At 39.7% G+C, this 17,334-nt stretch overlaps 2 protein-coding genes across 17 annotated transcripts in view; one reads left to right on the top strand and one right to left on the bottom strand.

The window, feature by feature from the left end:
* GLMN (glomulin, FKBP associated protein) overlaps positions 1-11,717 on the bottom strand; it is a 44,586-nt gene extending 32,869 nt beyond the window's left edge. The window contains exons 1-5 of the mRNA XM_043460662.1: positions 11,590-11,717; positions 10,692-10,754; positions 10,152-10,277; positions 5,551-5,667; positions 1,103-1,211 (exon numbers count right to left, since the gene is read on the bottom strand). Coding sequence (XP_043316597.1) covers positions 1,103-1,211; positions 5,551-5,667; positions 10,152-10,277; positions 10,692-10,730 — 391 coding nt within the window. The 5' untranslated portion in view covers positions 10,731-10,754; positions 11,590-11,717. The remainder of the gene's footprint in view (positions 1-1,102; positions 1,212-5,550; positions 5,668-10,151; positions 10,278-10,691; positions 10,755-11,589) is intronic.
* RPAP2 (RNA polymerase II associated protein 2) overlaps positions 11,710-17,334 on the top strand; it is a 108,436-nt gene continuing 102,811 nt past the window's right edge. For 6 of the 16 annotated variants that reach the window (XR_006268081.1, XR_006268082.1, XM_043460657.1 and 3 more), the window contains exons 1-2: positions 11,712-11,873; positions 12,612-12,657. Coding sequence is in view for 14 of the 16 variants with exons in the window: in XM_043460657.1 (XP_043316592.1) it covers positions 11,801-11,873; positions 12,612-12,657 (119 nt within the window). In the remaining 2 variants the exon portion in view is untranslated. Of the gene's footprint in view, positions 11,874-12,611; positions 12,658-17,334 lie in introns of all 16 variants that reach the window. The other 10 variants (XM_043460652.1, XM_043460653.1, XM_043460651.1 and 7 more) reach the window with 4 other exon arrangements.

Here is a 17,334-nt window from a genome sequence, read left to right as displayed (position 1 = left end):
ACTGGAGTGGGTTGCCATTTCCTTCTCCAATGCATGAAAGTGAAAAATGAAAGTGAAGTCGCTCAGTCGTGTCCGACTCTTAGCCACCCCATGGACTGTAGCCTACCAGGCACCTCCGTCCTTGGGATTTTCCAGGCAAGAGTACTGGAGTGGGGTGCCATTGCCTTCTCCGTTTCTCTTTCTTAGGGGTGCATAAAATAATAGAGCACCTTACAATCATGGCACTTTACAACAGATGCCATGAAATTTTGTTTAGGTATGTTCATACCAGGTTACATACTTAAAACTTAAAGAAGTACTTCTTTCCATATTTTTTGGATGTTATAAGCAAAAAATAAGAACAAGTATCCTGTAAACTATAAAGCACTGTAAAAATGAAAAGTAGTAGTATTAGATTTTTCTTTCTAGAAGACTTTAAATATTTCAATTGATACAAATCTGCTGGGAATTCACATTTAAAACAAATTTATTCTAGTTTCTGATCCCAGGTCCTTCTGATAGACTGTGTTACATGTTGGTTATAAAATGGTAGTCTCTTCCCATGCATAAATACTATCTGCCTTGGTTGCCAAAGTTGATTACTTACCAGTACTCTTTTTTTTACTCAGTCATGAAAACTTTTCTTTCCACTTGTTTCATACTTCAGTAATACCTTTATTATTCCCAATCCCAACCTCCAAAGGCAGAGGTTGAACAACCCCTGCCTGATACCATTCTTAATAAAGATACAAGTCTACCACAACAAAATCAGATTAAGCAGTGCAGAACAGCCAAAACATATCCTTTAAATAGGTTTATAGCAAAAATTCTAAATATAAGTTGCAGATAGGAAGGTTAAGCAAAAAGCTATAGGTCATAACAAAGCATGTGAAAAGGGACATAACATTCAACAAAATATTTACTGGGTACCCACACTGTGGCAGGTATTGCCGTCTTTCTATGAGCAGTAGGATTCAAGTTGGCATTGCTATTACTAGTTTAAGCACAGTACTCCATAATTAGGCATAAACTATACTTTGGTAGAGTGTTGACATCTTGGAGTAACGTCAAGGCACTTACACAAATAAAACAAGGAAGACTTAGATATCAATATACTCATTACCTGTTTGTAATGGCTGAAGTAAAAGAAGAATAATTTGGGATATCTGTTTTCCGGAGGGCTCTTCAATCAGTTCAAGCAAACCCAACAATAATTCCTTTGGATTACATAACTATAAAAATATTCACAATTGAACCTGTTTAATACAAGTTGTATTTAAAGCCACATTATTATTATTTTTTAAAGGAATATACTGAGATAATATAATTATTTTTGCTTAACAGTAAAACATCTCATAAAAGAGTTTTTAAAAAATACACTGGCAAAACCCAGAGTCTGTGACTCTATGAAAGCAAGCAGTCAAGGGTCTCCTAATGGACAGCTACATTTAAGAGACTTAAATTACTGATTAATGGAAAAGTTAGAGAAACAGGGGAAAGGACAGCCTGGTCACCAGAGCTGAGGTTTCTTTTGCGCTTCGATGGCTATTCTGAAGGCTGCCTTCATTTCCCAGAGCTTCCAGCAGGTGGGACCTTTCCATCCCACACTGCCAGGGTGGTTCAGATGAGTGCAGAGTCTCTTGTCTTTCCTGAACAAACGAAACTTCGCATTGCTTTCTGACTGGTCTTATCACCTCACTTCCCTTGTTCTTCCGAAAGCTCTCATAGTTAATAACTAAAACCTAGGGAGTTCCTTCTTTCCAAGTATATATTTGTGTTTATTTACAGTGATCTCTAAGTGGCTTCTTATAATGCACTTTTCCTTAGAATTTCTCTCTTAACTATCATTTTAGGTTTATAACTCTATGACCTTTTACTCGGAGCCTCTTTCTAAGGTGGTCAGTTACACCTATCTATTCCCTACTTCTACGTCTACTGTGATCACTGGCATTCTAGGTTTTATTTTTTTAGATTTTTTGTGTGTGGTATATTCTTTTAGGGAACATACCACAGAAAAAAGAGGACTGGGATCTGACTTTACTTTCAACATTGCCAAAAGATCAGTGTGGCCATGAACTACCTCTCCAAATTATCTAAAGCATGAATTTCACATCTATATAATAAGCTACTTAAAAAAAAAAAAAAGATCTTTTTAGGTCTCTCTTTGAAGATTCTGAATCAGTGGATCTAAGATAAGGTCAATCTGATCACACGGACCACAGTTTGTCTACCTCAATGAAACTAAGCCATGCCGTGTGGGGCCACCCAAGACGGACAGGTCATGGTAGAGGTCTGACAGGATGCGGTTCACTGGAGAAGGGAATGGCAAACCACTTCAGTATTCTTGTCTTGAGAACCCCATGAACAGTATGAAAAGGCAAAAAGACAGGACACTGAAAGATGAACTCCCCAGGTCGGTAGGTACCCAATATGCTATTGGAGATCAGTGGAAAAATAACTCCAGAAAGAATGAAGAGATGGAGCCAAAGCAAAAACAATACCCAGTTGTGGATGTGACTGGTGACAGAAGCAAGGTCCAATGCAGTAAAGAGCAATATTGCATAGGAACCTGGAATATCAGGTCCATGAATCAAGGCAAATTGGAAGTGGTCAAACAGGAGATGGCAAGAGTAAATGTCGACATTCTAGGAATCAGTGAACTAAGATGAACTGGAATGGGTGAATTTAACTCAGATGACCATTATATGTACTACTGTGGGCAGGAATCTCTTAGAAGAAATGGGAGTAGCCATCATAGTCAACAAAAGAGTCCGAAATGCAGTACTTGGATGCAATCTCAAAAACGACAGAATGATCTCTGTTTGTTTCCAAGGCAAACCATTCAATATTACGGTAATTCAAGCCTATGCCCCAAACAGTAACACTGAAGAAGCTGAAGTTGAACGGTTCTATGAAGACCTACAAGACCTTCTAGAACTAACACCCAAAAAAGATGTCCTTTTCATTACAGGTGACTGGAATGCAAAAGTAGGAAGTCAAGAAATACCTGGAGTAATAGGCAAATTTGGCCTTGGAGTACAGAATGAAACAGGGCAAAGGCTAATAGAGTTTTCCCAAGAGAACGCACTGGTCATAGCAAACACCCTCTTCCAACAACACAAGAGAAGGCTCTACACATGGACATCACCAGATGGTCAACACCGAAATCAGACTGATTATATTCTTTGCAGCCAAAGATGAAGAAGCTCTATATAGTCAGCAAAAACAAGACCGGGAGCTGACTGTGGCTCAGATCATGAATTCCTTATTGCCAAATTCAGACTTAAATTGAAGGAAGTGGGGAAAACCACTAGACCATTCGGGTATGACCTAAATCAAATCCCTTATGACTACACAGTGGAAGTGACAAATAGATTTAAGAGACTAGTTCTGATAGACAGAGTGCCTGATGAACTATGGACGGAAGTTTGGGACACTGTACAGGAGACAGGGATCAAGACCATCCCCATGGAAAAGAAATGCAAAAAACAAAAATGGCTGTCTGAGGAGGCCTTACAAATAGCTGTGAAAAGCAGAGACACGAAAAGCAAAGGAGAAAAGGAAAGATATACCCATTTGAATGCAGAGTTCCAAAGAATAGCAAGGAGAGATAAGAAAGCCTTCCTCAGCGATCAATACAAAGAAATAGAGGAAAACAACAGAATGGGAATGACTAGAGATCTCGTCATGAAAATTAGAGATACCAAGGGAACATTTCATGCAAAGATGGGCTCAATAAAGGACAGAAATGGTATGGACCTAGCAGAAGCAGAGGATATTAAGAAGAGGTGGCAAGAATACACAAAGGAACTATACAAAAAAGATCTTCATGACCCAGACAATCATGATGGTGTGATCACTCACCTAGAGCCAGACATTCTGGAATGTGAAGTCAAGTGGGCCTTAGGAAGCATCACTACGAACAAAGCTAGTGGAGGTGATGGAATTCCAGTTGAGGGATTTCAAATCCTAAAAGATGATGCTGTGAAAGTGCTGCACTCAATATGCCAGCAAATCTGGAAAACTCAGCAGTGGCCACAGGACTGGAAAAGGTCAGTTTTCATTCCAATCCCAAAGAAAGGCAATCCCAAAGAATGCTCAGACTACCGCACAATTGCACTCATCTCACACGCTAGTAAAGTAATGCTCAAAATTCTCCAAGCCAGGCTTCAGCAATAAGTGAACCGTGAACTTCCAGATGTTCAAGCTGGTTTTAGAAAAGGCAGAGGAAGCAGAGATCAAATTGCCAACATTTGCTGGATCATCGAAAAACCAAGAGAGTTCCAGAAAACATCTATTTCTGCTTTATTGACTATGCCAAAGCCTTTGACTATGTGGACCACAATAAACTGTGGAAAATTCTTCAAGAGATGGGAATACCAGACCACCTGACCTGCCTCTTGAGAAATCTGTACGCAGGTCAAGAAGCAACAGTTAGAACTGGACATGGAACAACAGACTGGTTCCAAATAGGAAAAGGAGTATGTCAAGGCTGTATATTGTCACCCTGCTTATTTAACTTATATGCAGAGTACATCATGAGAAATGCTGGGTTGGATGAAGCACAAGCTAGAATCAAGATTGCCGGGAGAAATATCAATAACTTCAGATATGCAGATGACACCACCCTTATGGCAGAAAGTGAAGAAGAACTAAAGAGCGTCGTGATGAAAGTGAAAGAGGAGAGTGAAAAAGTTGGCTTAAAGCTCAACATTCAGAAAACTAAGATCATGGCATCTGGTCCCATCACTTCATGGCAAATAGATGGGAAACAGTGGCTGACTATTTTTTTGGGCTCCAAAATCACTGCAGATGGTGATTGCAGCCATGAAGTTAAGATGCTTACTCCTTGGAAGGAAAGTTATGACCAACCTAGAGAGCATATTAAAAAGCAGAGACATTACTTTGTCAACAAAGTTTCATCTAGTCAAGGCTATGGTTTTTCCAGTGGTCATGTATGGATGTGAGAGTTGGACTATTAAGAAAGCTGAGCACCGAAGAATTGATGCTTTTGAACTGTGGTGTTGGAGAAGACTCTTGAGAGTCCCTTGGACTGCAAGGAGATCCAACCAGTCCATCCTAAAGGAGATCAGTCCTGGGTGTTCATTGGAAGGACTGATGTTAAAACTGAAACTCCAGTATTTTGGCCACCTGATGCAAAGAGCTGACTCATTTGAAAAGACCCTGATGTTGGGAAAGATTGAAGGCAGGAGGAGAAGGGGACGACAGAGGATGAGATGGCATCACTGACTCAATGGACGTGAGTTTGGGTAAACTCCAGGAGTTGGTGATAAGACAGGGAGGCCTAGCATGCTGCAGTTCATGGGGTCACAAAGAGTCAGACACAACTGAGTTACTGAACTGAAGATAAGGTTGGATAACTCTTATATACAGAAAATTTGGGAAAAATGAAATGGAATTGCCCATCCCATAAATAAGGATGAGACTCTTCTCCAAAGAGTTTCCTCCTATATTTTCATGTACTAAAAGCTTTCTCACCAAAAACATTAAAGGAAATTATAAAGTACTGCTGCATATTGCAACAAAGTGAATCTAGTTTTGTTAACTTACCTTTACCAATAAATCAAGCAGCAGGAAATGACACTTTCTTTTATCTTCCTTTTCATTCCTTAAAAGTGATCGAACAACAGGACCAACAAGATTCCAGCCCATATTCTTGACGATGACCTGCAAAAACGTTTTCAGAGTAAAGCAAATACTGCCATCTACAGGACTCTCACAGTGAGCTTTCTTAACCTGGTGAAGCTTATAATTTCCTCAAAAACAGAAAAGATGAGGCAAGTGTGTCCATGGACATCTCCCCATTGACTTCCTAGGACTGGCAGCTAAGAGATAACAAATTCTAAAATGGTTTTTAATACTTACACTGAGGAAAGGCAAATGAGTCTTTACTTTTAATCAGGTAAGTTAGTCTTTCCCAGGATTTAAATAGTTCATCTATTTCCAACTGTAGAGCTAATTTGCTTAATATGAGCAGTACTTAAAATTTTCATGGAGAATTTTGCTCCCAGTTCATAAAGAAATCCAGTCAACACTCATGAACCTTTTAAAGTTCATTGGAGAATCTCTAAGTATATTATAATCATGTCACTTCTGTAAACATAAAGGGGATAACAACTTCATCAACTTTCTCGTCTACAAACAGCTTTTATTTTCAAAGATATTTCAGAATGCTTATACAACTAAAAGTTTAACTTATAATTAGTGATTCATATTCATTATCAAAACCACTGATTCTCTTTTCTTTCTAAAGCAATTATTTAGTTAAAATGTATTATAGGCTACCAACTGTTTGGAGCAAAGGGAAAGAATTCATCCCAGCTTCTCAACATCTGGCCTCTGAATGACTTAAAAGATAAAAGGAGATACGAGAAGGTTTTATGACTGAGGAACAATTTCTAGAAATTTTCCATTAAGTAGAAAAACTTTTTCAGTCATTTGCTCCTCATCATTAGAACTTGGTGACATGTTTTACTGTAACTGTTCAGCTTATTGAAATCCAACACAAAATTGAAAATGTTGCAATGTAAAATAAAATGTCGGTGTCGTTTTCTTTTTTAAGGCAGTAAAGTCAGTTTTCTAGCCAATCTCTAGTTTCCCTTCAAGTGTATTAGTTTTTCACTTTCTCCTGGCCTATTTTTTAAAGTTTTCTTTCTTAATCTGGCTTTTTCAGACTCAACTTTAATAAACAGAAATTTCCTACTACCCATTCTAAACTTAGAAATCTAAAAGAACTTTTCAAAGAAAAAAATACAAGCCACCCTAGAGCAAAACCACTGATTTTCAAAACTATTAGCAATATACTCCACTTCTCTGACCTGCATTCTACTTCAACTCATTAGTATTTATCAAACATATTTGATAGGACCCTAGAATACTCTAGGTGCAGGAAGTAAAGCAAAAAACACATCAGATAAGCAATCTATCCTCAAAGAATTCATATTCTAGGTTCATTCAAAAGAAAATACATCGAGGAAGAACACAAATCAGTACAATACTCCCTGTATGAACTCAGTCTTATACAATAATAAAGGTAGAATATAAAGTATAGCAGAATAGTCACTTCTAACCAGGGAAAGCAAGAGAGGCTTCCCAGAACAGGGGATGGTTATGCTAAGACTTGTTAAAGAAACAGAAGTTTATCAGGCATGAAAGTGAATGTGTTAGTTGCTCAGTCATGTCCAACTCTTTCTGACCCTGTGGACTGTAGCTCGCCAGGCTCCTCTGTCCATGGGATTCTCTAGGCAAGAATACTGGAGTGGGGTAGCATTTCTTCTCCAGGGGATCTTCCCAACCCAGGGATTGAACCTGGGTCTCCTGCAAGGCAGGCAGATTCTTTTACCATCTGAGCCACCAGGGAAGCCCAGCTCTGAGTATAATTAAGAGAAATTCCAGATTTGAATAAAATTGTACATATCTGAGTTGAAAAAAGAATTGTGACAACATATCACACAATCATAATCTCAGTTCAAGTTCCCCAGTAACTATGTAAATAATGAATCGTTATGAGCAAGGAGAATACTAGCTATCCAGAAGCTACATCTTGTTTAGTTTAATACAAACAACTGTACCAGGTAATAATAATTATTCACAATTGACAGGTGAGAATGCCAAAGTTTAGAGATTACTGAGATGCCTAACGTCTACTCAAATGTGGCAGAATCAGGATTTGCCTATAAGGCTGTCCCACTCCAAAGCCCACAGTTTTCCCACTGCATTAGTGGTTTCAATGGGGGTGCTTTTGTTCCCAATCAGGGGTCTTTTGGTAATGCCTGGAGATATTTTGGTTGTCATTACTGGGGTGGCAACTGCTACAAAATATCAATAGTACCAATGTTGAAAATCCCTGCACTATAACATCTTAGGACAAACTACCATTCCTGTGACTTTAAAAAACACTTTTTGTTATTTTTTACACAAAGTAGATTAACAGTAAATCTTGATCAATCTTGACTGTCACCTTCCTTAGAAAAGAAATCTAAGGTGTACTTTTAAGCTCTGTCTTATCAATATCTGAACCTTTGAATTGAGAAAACCACACATGGGACTTCCCTGGTGGTCCAGTGGCTAAGGCTGTGCACTCCCAATGCAGGCTGGAGGGAGCCCAGGTTTGATCTCTGATCAGGGAACTAGATCCCACATGCCACGACTTTAAAAAAAAAGGTTCTACACACTGCAACCAAGACCCGGCTCAGCCAAAGAATAAACAACCAACCACACGTTACCAAGGTGATTCTCAAGCTATTAAGGTTAAGCCTCACTATGCTCAAGTCTATCACAATCACCTAATCTCTAACAGTCGACACAAATCTACATCTTAATCTCCTATTTCAATTACCTGTTGCATCTTAATCTCAACATTGCCAAACAATGCCAACTTCCTTGTCCTCCATCTAAGGAACATTCTCCCCTTCTTAAATTGCCTTTTTCTGTTCAGGATATATTATCTCCTCAGAGGCTAGAAACCCCATCATCTTTGTCACCTCTCTCAATCCCACAATTCTCTATTCTACTCTAAGACTTCCTGCAAGTGCTACACAGTGCTATGGAGGTTGACGAAAATAGTTAAGAGCTCTGAAACCAGGCTGTACAGATCTAAATGTCAGATGTCACATAAAAGCTAAGTAACTTGGGGCAAGTCACTAATTTTTCAGTGACACTTTCCTTATCTAGAAAATCCTATCAGGGGATTCAGGAGAGACTAAGTGAGTTAAAAGATGTAAAGCACCTAAGAGCATCTAGTATATAGCAGATACACAATAAATATTGTTAACTTTTATTAGTTATATTATGATTAGCCAAAAAATTGATGCTTTTGAACTGTGGTGTTGGAGAAGACTCTTGAGAGTCCCTTGGACTGCAAGGAGATCCAACCAGTCCATCCTAAAGGAGCTCAGTCCTGGGTGTTCATTGGAAGGAGTGATACTGAAGCTGAAACGCCAATACTTTGGCCACCTCATGCGAAGAGTTGACTCATTGGAAAAGACCCTGATGCTGGGAGGGATTGGGGGCAGGAGGAGAAGGGGATGACAGAGGATGAGATGGCTGGATGGCATCACCGACTTGATGGACATGAGTTTGAGTAAACTCCGGGAGTTGGTGATGGACAGGCAGGCCTGGCGTGCTGCGATTCATGGGGTCGCAAAGAGTCAGACATGACTGAGCGACTGAACTGAACTGAAAAGTAAGGTACTCTCAAAGGTTATCCTCTGAGAATGCAATTGGGAAAAACCAAGGAGTTAAAGAAAGCATTATTTTATTTGGGGCTACAGTGGTATTACAAATACATATCAAAAACAAATGTACTATATAAAACGTCCTAATATTTACTAAAAAAAATTATAAATAAAAAGAGATAAGCCCTTTGAGCTAGTAAGAGATTCTGTAACAACGTATGAATAAAAGGTTTTAGTAATCTAAACACAATCACAGTGCCCTGTATGTAATCCTAGGCCAGCATGACTAGAATGTTATGACAAAGAAAAAAATTTTTTTTGGTGGAGCCACATGGCATGCCAGATTTTTGTTCCCTGATCAGGGATGGAACCTGTACCCCCTGCAGAGGAAGCACCCAGTCTTAACCACGGGACTGCCAGGAAGTCCCTACAAAGAAAACTGTATAAAAAAATAGGACTATAAAGTATGTTCCTTGAAACAAGATGATCTCTAATATAGGGAGCGTGGGGCTGGGATGGGTCCAAAGACAAAATTAAGTGGTGTTATAAACATTGTGTCCCACCTGTTCCTGATCCCAAGAAGATCCTTTCCCATTGTGCAGAATGATTTCTGAGACAATTATAGCTGGATGATATTGGCCAATAAGGTCATCCAGCTCTCCCAAAATATTATTTGCATTTTACTTATATTTCAACTGTAACACTTACTCTGGAGAAGCTAAATGAGTTAACAGATATAAACCATCTGTTTATTCTGCCTCTTTATTGCTAGTTCTTTACATGTTTATATCTTCCACTAGACTGTAAGCACCTTAAAGTACATAATTGATCTTATTTCCTTTTTATTTTCCACAGTGGATATTTAAGTTGATTCTTAAATGTTTGCTGAAAAAAAGGAATGGATGAATGATAGTATCATGTGGCTATTCTCTTACTAGTAAAGACTGAAAAAGTACTTAGAAAGATTGTACTTACCTTATTCTTTTCATTCTGAATTATTTCTAACAGTTGATCTATGTGCCCTTCATCTATACATCTTTGGCCTGCTAACTGAAGCAGGCCAAAATCTTCCTCTTTAAAGTCTTGCTCTTCTAGGATTTGCTGGCAAAAACAAACAAAAAAACAAGTATGTTCAGGCAAATGGAAATTCAATAACTACTTGATTTTTCTCTAAAAAAAGAAATGTTTAAATTCTAAATAAGCTGCACATACGCATATGTATGAAAATTAGGATTAGGCTAAAAAATACTTTAATAAATCACCTTGAAATCCACTATGCCAAAGAAATCTATGATAAGGATCAGTATTAAAAGTGTAAAGATTATTTCCCCAAGTGACATATCCAATATGTCTTCCTGCCTTCATGCTATTTATTCAGAGGTCAAAAAAAGCAAGGATTAAAGAAGATTAACAATTTGAGTGACTGCAGATGTAATTAAAAATAATCTGTGCCCTTCCCATATTCTGAAAGGTTATTAAATGTCATTAAAAACAAAAACAGAAAAAATTACTTACACATCTCTGTATGATAGACTGTAGTTCCTCCACAGCCATTCCTTATTTTTTCCAGTTTTGATGCTGAAATTTATAATATAAATACACTGTTAACTATCAGTAATACTATACTGAATTATAAGTTACTTCATTCTGATGAATTATTGTATTTATATACAATATAAATATTGTATTTATATACAATAAAGAAAATGGAAAGTTTTTAAAGCTGAAACTTTTTTTACTGAAACGTTAGCCTAAGAAATTAAAACAAAAAACAAAAGAACAAAAACCTCTTGTTTCATCCTTCAAGTTTTTTTAGAGCATAATTTTGAAAGATAAACTGAACGGGAAAGAAATTCTTTAGTTCACTCCCAAGAGGTAGCACAAATTTACACTATAAGATCTTTGAAAAGACAGTCTTTTCCCCCCCGCCCCTCCCCCCCAAAGGTGGGCCTGAAATCAATTCTAATTATCAGGGAGCCTTTTTCTTTTCTTTTTTTTTTTAAAAAAAGTCTTACTTGGCAGAAATCGGAGTGTAACACCTGGAGGGGATGAAAGTTGAGATGTCTCCCACCCCAAGAGTAACAAGCATTACAGACCCAGGCATTTGTCTTAACAGATGTACCGCGCCCCCTCCCCGCCCCCCCATAATCAATCGTGATAGTGAAATCACTGTATCGCGCTAAGTCAGGCAATAGGCCCCCGTCAGGGCGACACCGCCCGGTTCCCAGCCCAGTAGTGGAGGCGGGGTTCCGCCGGATCCTCACAGCACCGGGCTGCAGAGCGAATAAAACCCCAGCGCGCGTGCAGGCGGTATCCAAGGGAAGCCATTTCTCTCGGTTCCTGCCTGCGTCGGCCATTGGGCCCCAGACCTCACGGAGGCCTCGGCCCGGACGCCGGGTCCTCCGCGGCTCACCTCTCACCGCGAGCCCCGGCTGCCAGGGACCCCGCGTGTATCCGCGTACCGCCAGGCCTCTCGCCCCTCTCGCGGCTCTCCGCCGCCGCCGCCGCCGCGCTGCTTTCCGGGTCCCTCCCCTCCCAGCCGGCCCCGCCCCGCGCTGCGCGACGGGAGGCGGAGTCTTGGGGGAAAGACGCCGGGGTCGGTTCCGACACTGACGGCGCACCCCATGGCCGACTGGGTTGGATCGTACTCTGCGGGCCGCAAAGCCCGGCGTCCCCGGGCCCCCCGAGACGTCGCAGGTAGGAGGAAGGGCCTGTTCCCAAGTTTGGAACTGAGAATTCGATCCCCACAGAATTCCAGACGGAGGCCTGTGGGCGCTCCCGAAAGGCTGCCCCAGGGGAGGTGATCCTCGAGGGCAAGAAGGCCGAGAGCTTTCTACTGCCGAACTCTCGCCTTCTGGGAGAGACCTTCGTCAGAATCCCCATCTCTGGACGCTAGCCTTCCAAGATTTCCCCCCGAATGGGCTGGCTGTGTTCCAGGCCCTAAGGGAAAGGGCAGGAGAGGTCCTGAGAGCCTACAATCGGGGTCGTCTGAGTGGGCAGGTGACCAGGAGGCCGTTGGAAGGCCGAGTGCAGCTGGCCTTCACCCTAGCACTGGTCCTCCTTGCAGGTAGACTGCCCTTATGGTGCCCTGGGTCTCCGAGGGGGGTCACACCCCTCTTTACCAGAGAGCGAACATTGAGGGGGACGGAGAGAGGTTGCCCCCTAGATCTCAGGCTTTCAGGAGTGCTTAATTATGCAACTAGGATAACGAGAAAATTCAGTCCTGAAAGAGCTACGTTTTAACCAAGAAAAATAATTAGCTTGCAAAACCAAATTGGATTCCCTTCTCATTTCTTTTGATTTTCACACTGAGTTGGAAGGGAAGTGTTAGAGAAGAAGAAAGGATGGTCTACAGTTTATTTGGGCAAGAATCTGTCCGGTAACCTGGTGTTTGTGTACACTTGACCTACTGATTTTTGTTTCTTTTAATTGTAGGTACCAAGCAGACAAGTGCCTTGAACCAAGAAGATGCTTCTCAAAGGTATGAGAACGACATAAACAGCTGCTTTCACTTACCTGTTAATCACATACTAATTGAACCGTTTGTAAAAAGTGTAATAGGTGCTGCCTCAGAGAAAATTATTTAGAGAGAAGGGGAAGATCTGGGAAGTACTGTAAACTCTCACGTAGACTGTTATTTCCCCTACTTTTCCATGCCTTAAGAAAACCAAGTTGACACTTTTAGATTGCTGGTGAATGTATGAATATCTGTAGAAAAATGTCAGTGGTAATAAACGTTCCTGAATTATAGGTACCTTTTTTTCCATCTCTTCAGATACTTTCCTTTTTGTTTTATATACCAGACTCCAAGAAACTTTTTGTTGTTTTTCTTTGTTTACATCATGTCCATATTTTCAGCAAAAAGTTATTCTATACTATTCAATGGGCATCTCCTAAAAAGGCAACCTTTATCTTCTGGCACAAAAGGTTCTTAGAATAGATGTCATCTTTGAGGATGATGTAACTGTATATAAGTTATGATTTTATGAAGTATTGGTTTTAGTTTACTCATTCTTTCAAGAATTATTTACTGAATGTAAGATATGCTAGATCTGTGTTAGTCTCTGTGGATAAGATTTTTTTAATTTTAATTGAACTCTAGTTGATTTACAATATTACATTAGTTTCAGATGTACAATATAGAGATTAAATATTTTTATAGATTATATTCTAAGTTATTACAAAATAATAACTAAGTTTTCCTGTGCTATATAATACTTCCTTGTTGCTTATTTATTGTATACATAGTTTGTATCTCTTAATCCCATACCCCACTCTTGCCCTTCCCCCTGCTGTTTCCCCTCTGGTAACCACTGATTTGTCCTCTATGTAAGTGATCTCAGAATATTTGTCTTTCTCTGAGTTACTTCACTAAGCATAATATTCTCTAGGTACATCCACGTTGTCGCAAATTGCAGAAGTTCATTCTTTTTTATAGCTGAGTAGTATTCTATGGCATGTGTAAACCACATCATCTTTATCCATTTGTCTGTTGATGGACACTTATATTGCTTCTGTATCTTGGCAATTATAAATTATGCTTCTATGAACATTGAGGTGCATGTGTCTTTTCAAACTAGTGTTGTAATTTTCTTCACGTATATACCCAGGAGTGAAGTTGCTGGATCATGTGATAGTTTTTAGTTTTCTAGGGAACCTCTATACTGTTTTCCGTAGTGGCTGTACCAGTTTATATTCCCACTAACAGTAGGAGGATTCCCTTTTCTCCACATCCTCCTCAAAGTTTGTTATTTGTAGACTTTTAAATGATAGTCTTTTTGACAGATGTGAGGTGATATCTCATTTTGTGGTTTCGATTTGCATTTCTCTGATAATTAGCTATGTTGAGCATTTTTTCATGCACCTGTTGGCCATCTATACATCCTTGGGAAAGTGTCCTGTTTCTTCTGCCCAGTTTTTAATTGGATTGTTTTTTTGATGTTGAGTTGTGTGAGCTGTTTATATATTTTGGATATTAAACTCTTAATTGGTCATATCATTTGCAAATGTTTTCTCCCCGTCAGTAGATTGTCTTTTCATTTTGTTGATGGTTTCCTTTTGTTTGCAAAAGTTTTTAAGTATAATCAGGTCCTTCCTGTTTGTTTATATTTGCTCGTTTCCTTCACCTTGGGAGACAAACTTTAAAAAATTGCTAAGATTTATGTCAAAGGCTGTTCTGCCTGTGTTCTCTTTTGGGAGTTTTTCAGTTTCAGAGGCTCTGAGGATATGATTTTGAACAATATAGACACAGTTCCTGTCTAGTAGAACAGAAATACCAATTAAATTATCACAAATAAATACATAATTGCAAATGAAAAGACTCTGATGGAGGAACTAAAGACAGGAGAGGTTGGCAGGAAGGGCGGTATGTTTTCAGGGAAAAGCTTCTCTGAGAAAGTAATAGTTAAACTGACTGGAAGGCTAGATAGGCATTTACCAGACAGAGTAGTGAGGAGAGACCTCCAGCCAGAAGCACCAATATATGTGACAAGAAGAAGCTTGGTCATTTAAAGAAAGGAGACATGCCCAAGGTCGTGTGAAGCATTCTGAGCAAAGGAAGAAAGGAGTGTAGGAATAAGTTAGAGGCAGGGTTGCATTCAAATAGTACCAGTAGACTGCGGTGAGAAATTCACATTTTCTAAGTGCAAACAAAACTTCAAGTAATAAAGTAATAGAATTTAAGTTTCAAAAGTGTTAAGGTGTTAGGGATAATGATCGTTTGGGAGTGGAGAAATCAGATGAATTTGAGGTCTGTTTTCCTGTGGAGCAGAATGACTATATTTAGCTTTAGAAAATAATACAACAGTAAAGTTTAGTTAATAATGATAATAGTAATTTGCAACTCTCTTCAACATGGATCTGACTGCACGCCCAAGGAGATTATCTTTTATTCTAAGTACTACAATATGAAGAATATAGATAAGTTGAAATGTATTTCAAGCAGATCACCCAGGATGATGAAACAATTAAAAATCCTTGAGGGTAACCGACTAGGTGTTGAGAGAAGTGATCCTTCATGGATTTATTCCAACTGAAAAAAACTTCTACGTTCAATCCAGCTGAATAGTATTAAGCCAGAAATTAAAGAGCTTTGTGAAAACATAAAACAATTCTATAATTCACACTGAAGTTTACATTTAAAAACATGTTAACGTGTAATGGATATATTACTATTAAATGAGTTCATGAGTGCTTGAAATTTTTCTCACCCTTAATCCCAGTATGGTAACTATCAACAGATACAATCTACATAAGCAAAAACTAAGATTATAAAGGACCACTGATGCCCAGAAGTTTGAGAACCACTGCTGTAGACCACCCCACGTGTCGTCATGTGGGGTAGAAGGGAGCTCTGAGACAGGGCTGTCCATGGGAGACAGTTGTAGGTGTTCATCAGTTCAGAGGAGTCTGCTGTTCCTGCAGGTTGAGGTAATTAACTCCTTAAGTCAGCAACTCCTAATGCACATTCTATTTTGATCTTAGTAAATGACATAGCTTTTATTGGTAAGCAGCAAAAGGAGAAAAATAATGTTTTTCATAGAGCTAAGTATATTCAGTACAAGGAACTTTTGTACTGCACAGAAAACTTTTTTCATTACAAAGAATATTTAATCTGTGCCATGTCCTTTTTACATTTTTGATGTAAGTATGGTCTTTATGAAATGATGGGAGAACAGGTGTTAATTGCAAGTTTCTTCTTTGTAGGGAAAGAGCAGATTAACCAAAGAGGTAGGGTCAGGCTCTCTCTCGGCCCAGGGCATCTCTCTCTGACCCCAGGTTTTGTAAATACATGGTCTTGTACCAGCTGAGATAACTTATAGCACCGCGCATGCGCGTCACAATGTACCCACTTGGCTACGGGCCGCTTTTGTTCTGTAAACATATATGAGCTCCACCTGAAGAGCTTTTTGGCTGCGTTAAGGCTGTGTCCACTGGGTTAGTCATGAGAGGAGAGAATACAGTGTATCTGCTGCTACAGCTGTTGTTGCAGTCAGGAGAGAATAAATGTGTCTTCACTTGCTATGACTCCTTGAGTTTTCTTCCAGCTTCCCTGCTAGTGCCTTGCCTACCCTGGGTTTAGCGAACAGTGTGAACAGTGAGACATTCTTGTTTTAATGTCCCTATTTGTCCCTAGCTGGCAGTCTTGTGTCAATTCTCCAAATTGTTTTTGTGAAACATATTGCTTCAGGCAAGAAATTAGGTGCTAAAGTCTTGGCAGTCAATAAAGGTAGGGAGAAAAGGTGAGTACGTTCTCAGTTCAGTTCAGTCACTTAATCATGTCCGACTCTTTGAGACCCCGTGGACTGCAGTGCGCTAGGCCTCCCTGTCCATCACCAACTCCCGGAGCTTGCTCAAACTCATGTCCATTGTGTCGGTGATGCCATCCAACCATCTCATCCTCTGACGTCCCCTTCTCCTGCCTTCAATCTTTCCCAGCATCAGGGTCTTTTCCAATGAGTCCATTCTTTGCATCATGTGGCCAAAGTATTGGAGCTTCAGCTTCAGTCCTTGCAATGAATATTCAGGACTGGGTACATTCTAAGTCCAGATGTGAGAGCACTCAAGATCCAGGATGGCAGCAGGGTTGTTCTGGTGGGTGAGGAGAAACTAGTATAGCAAACAAGTCACCAAGGTAGTTGGTATCTTTGTTCCCATGGGGCTGGTTCTCAACCCTGTTACACACTAGGTTTATCTGGAGCACTTTTAAGAAAACACCATTACTTAGGGCCCATCCTCAAAGATTCTTATTTAGTTAGCCTGCAGTGGGAACTGAACATGGTATCTTTTTTTAAAAAGGTCTCATCAGATGATCCTAAACTGCAGCTGGTATTGAGGACCACTGTCCTAGGACCATTTTTTGATCAGGTAGCCTCTGCTTTTATATTCATGATGTGTGGGGCCCACAGAGGCTGACAGATTTTCACTGGTGCCTCCTAGATTATTGTTTTCCTGAACCATACTGGTATAGTTATTTAATAAGACTTTACAACAAAGGTAAGTAAATACTTCTTTGCAAATATGACTCTGTCCTGTTAAACCAGGCTGGCCATTTAGTTAACATTTGAGAATTAGCACAAAGAAATTTGTGTATAAGAGAACAACCAACATCATATTTTTTCTCTCCATTCCCTTCTGATCTCTAATGATTTCAAGGGAA

Source organism: Cervus canadensis, chromosome 2, assembly GCF_019320065.1.
Source record: "Cervus canadensis isolate Bull #8, Minnesota chromosome 2, ASM1932006v1, whole genome shotgun sequence".
In the NCBI taxonomy this organism is placed as follows: Eukaryota; Metazoa; Chordata; class Mammalia; order Artiodactyla; family Cervidae; genus Cervus; species Cervus canadensis.
The sequence above is the reverse complement of the archived record's forward strand: the minus strand, read 5'-3'. Positions and strand labels throughout refer to the sequence as shown.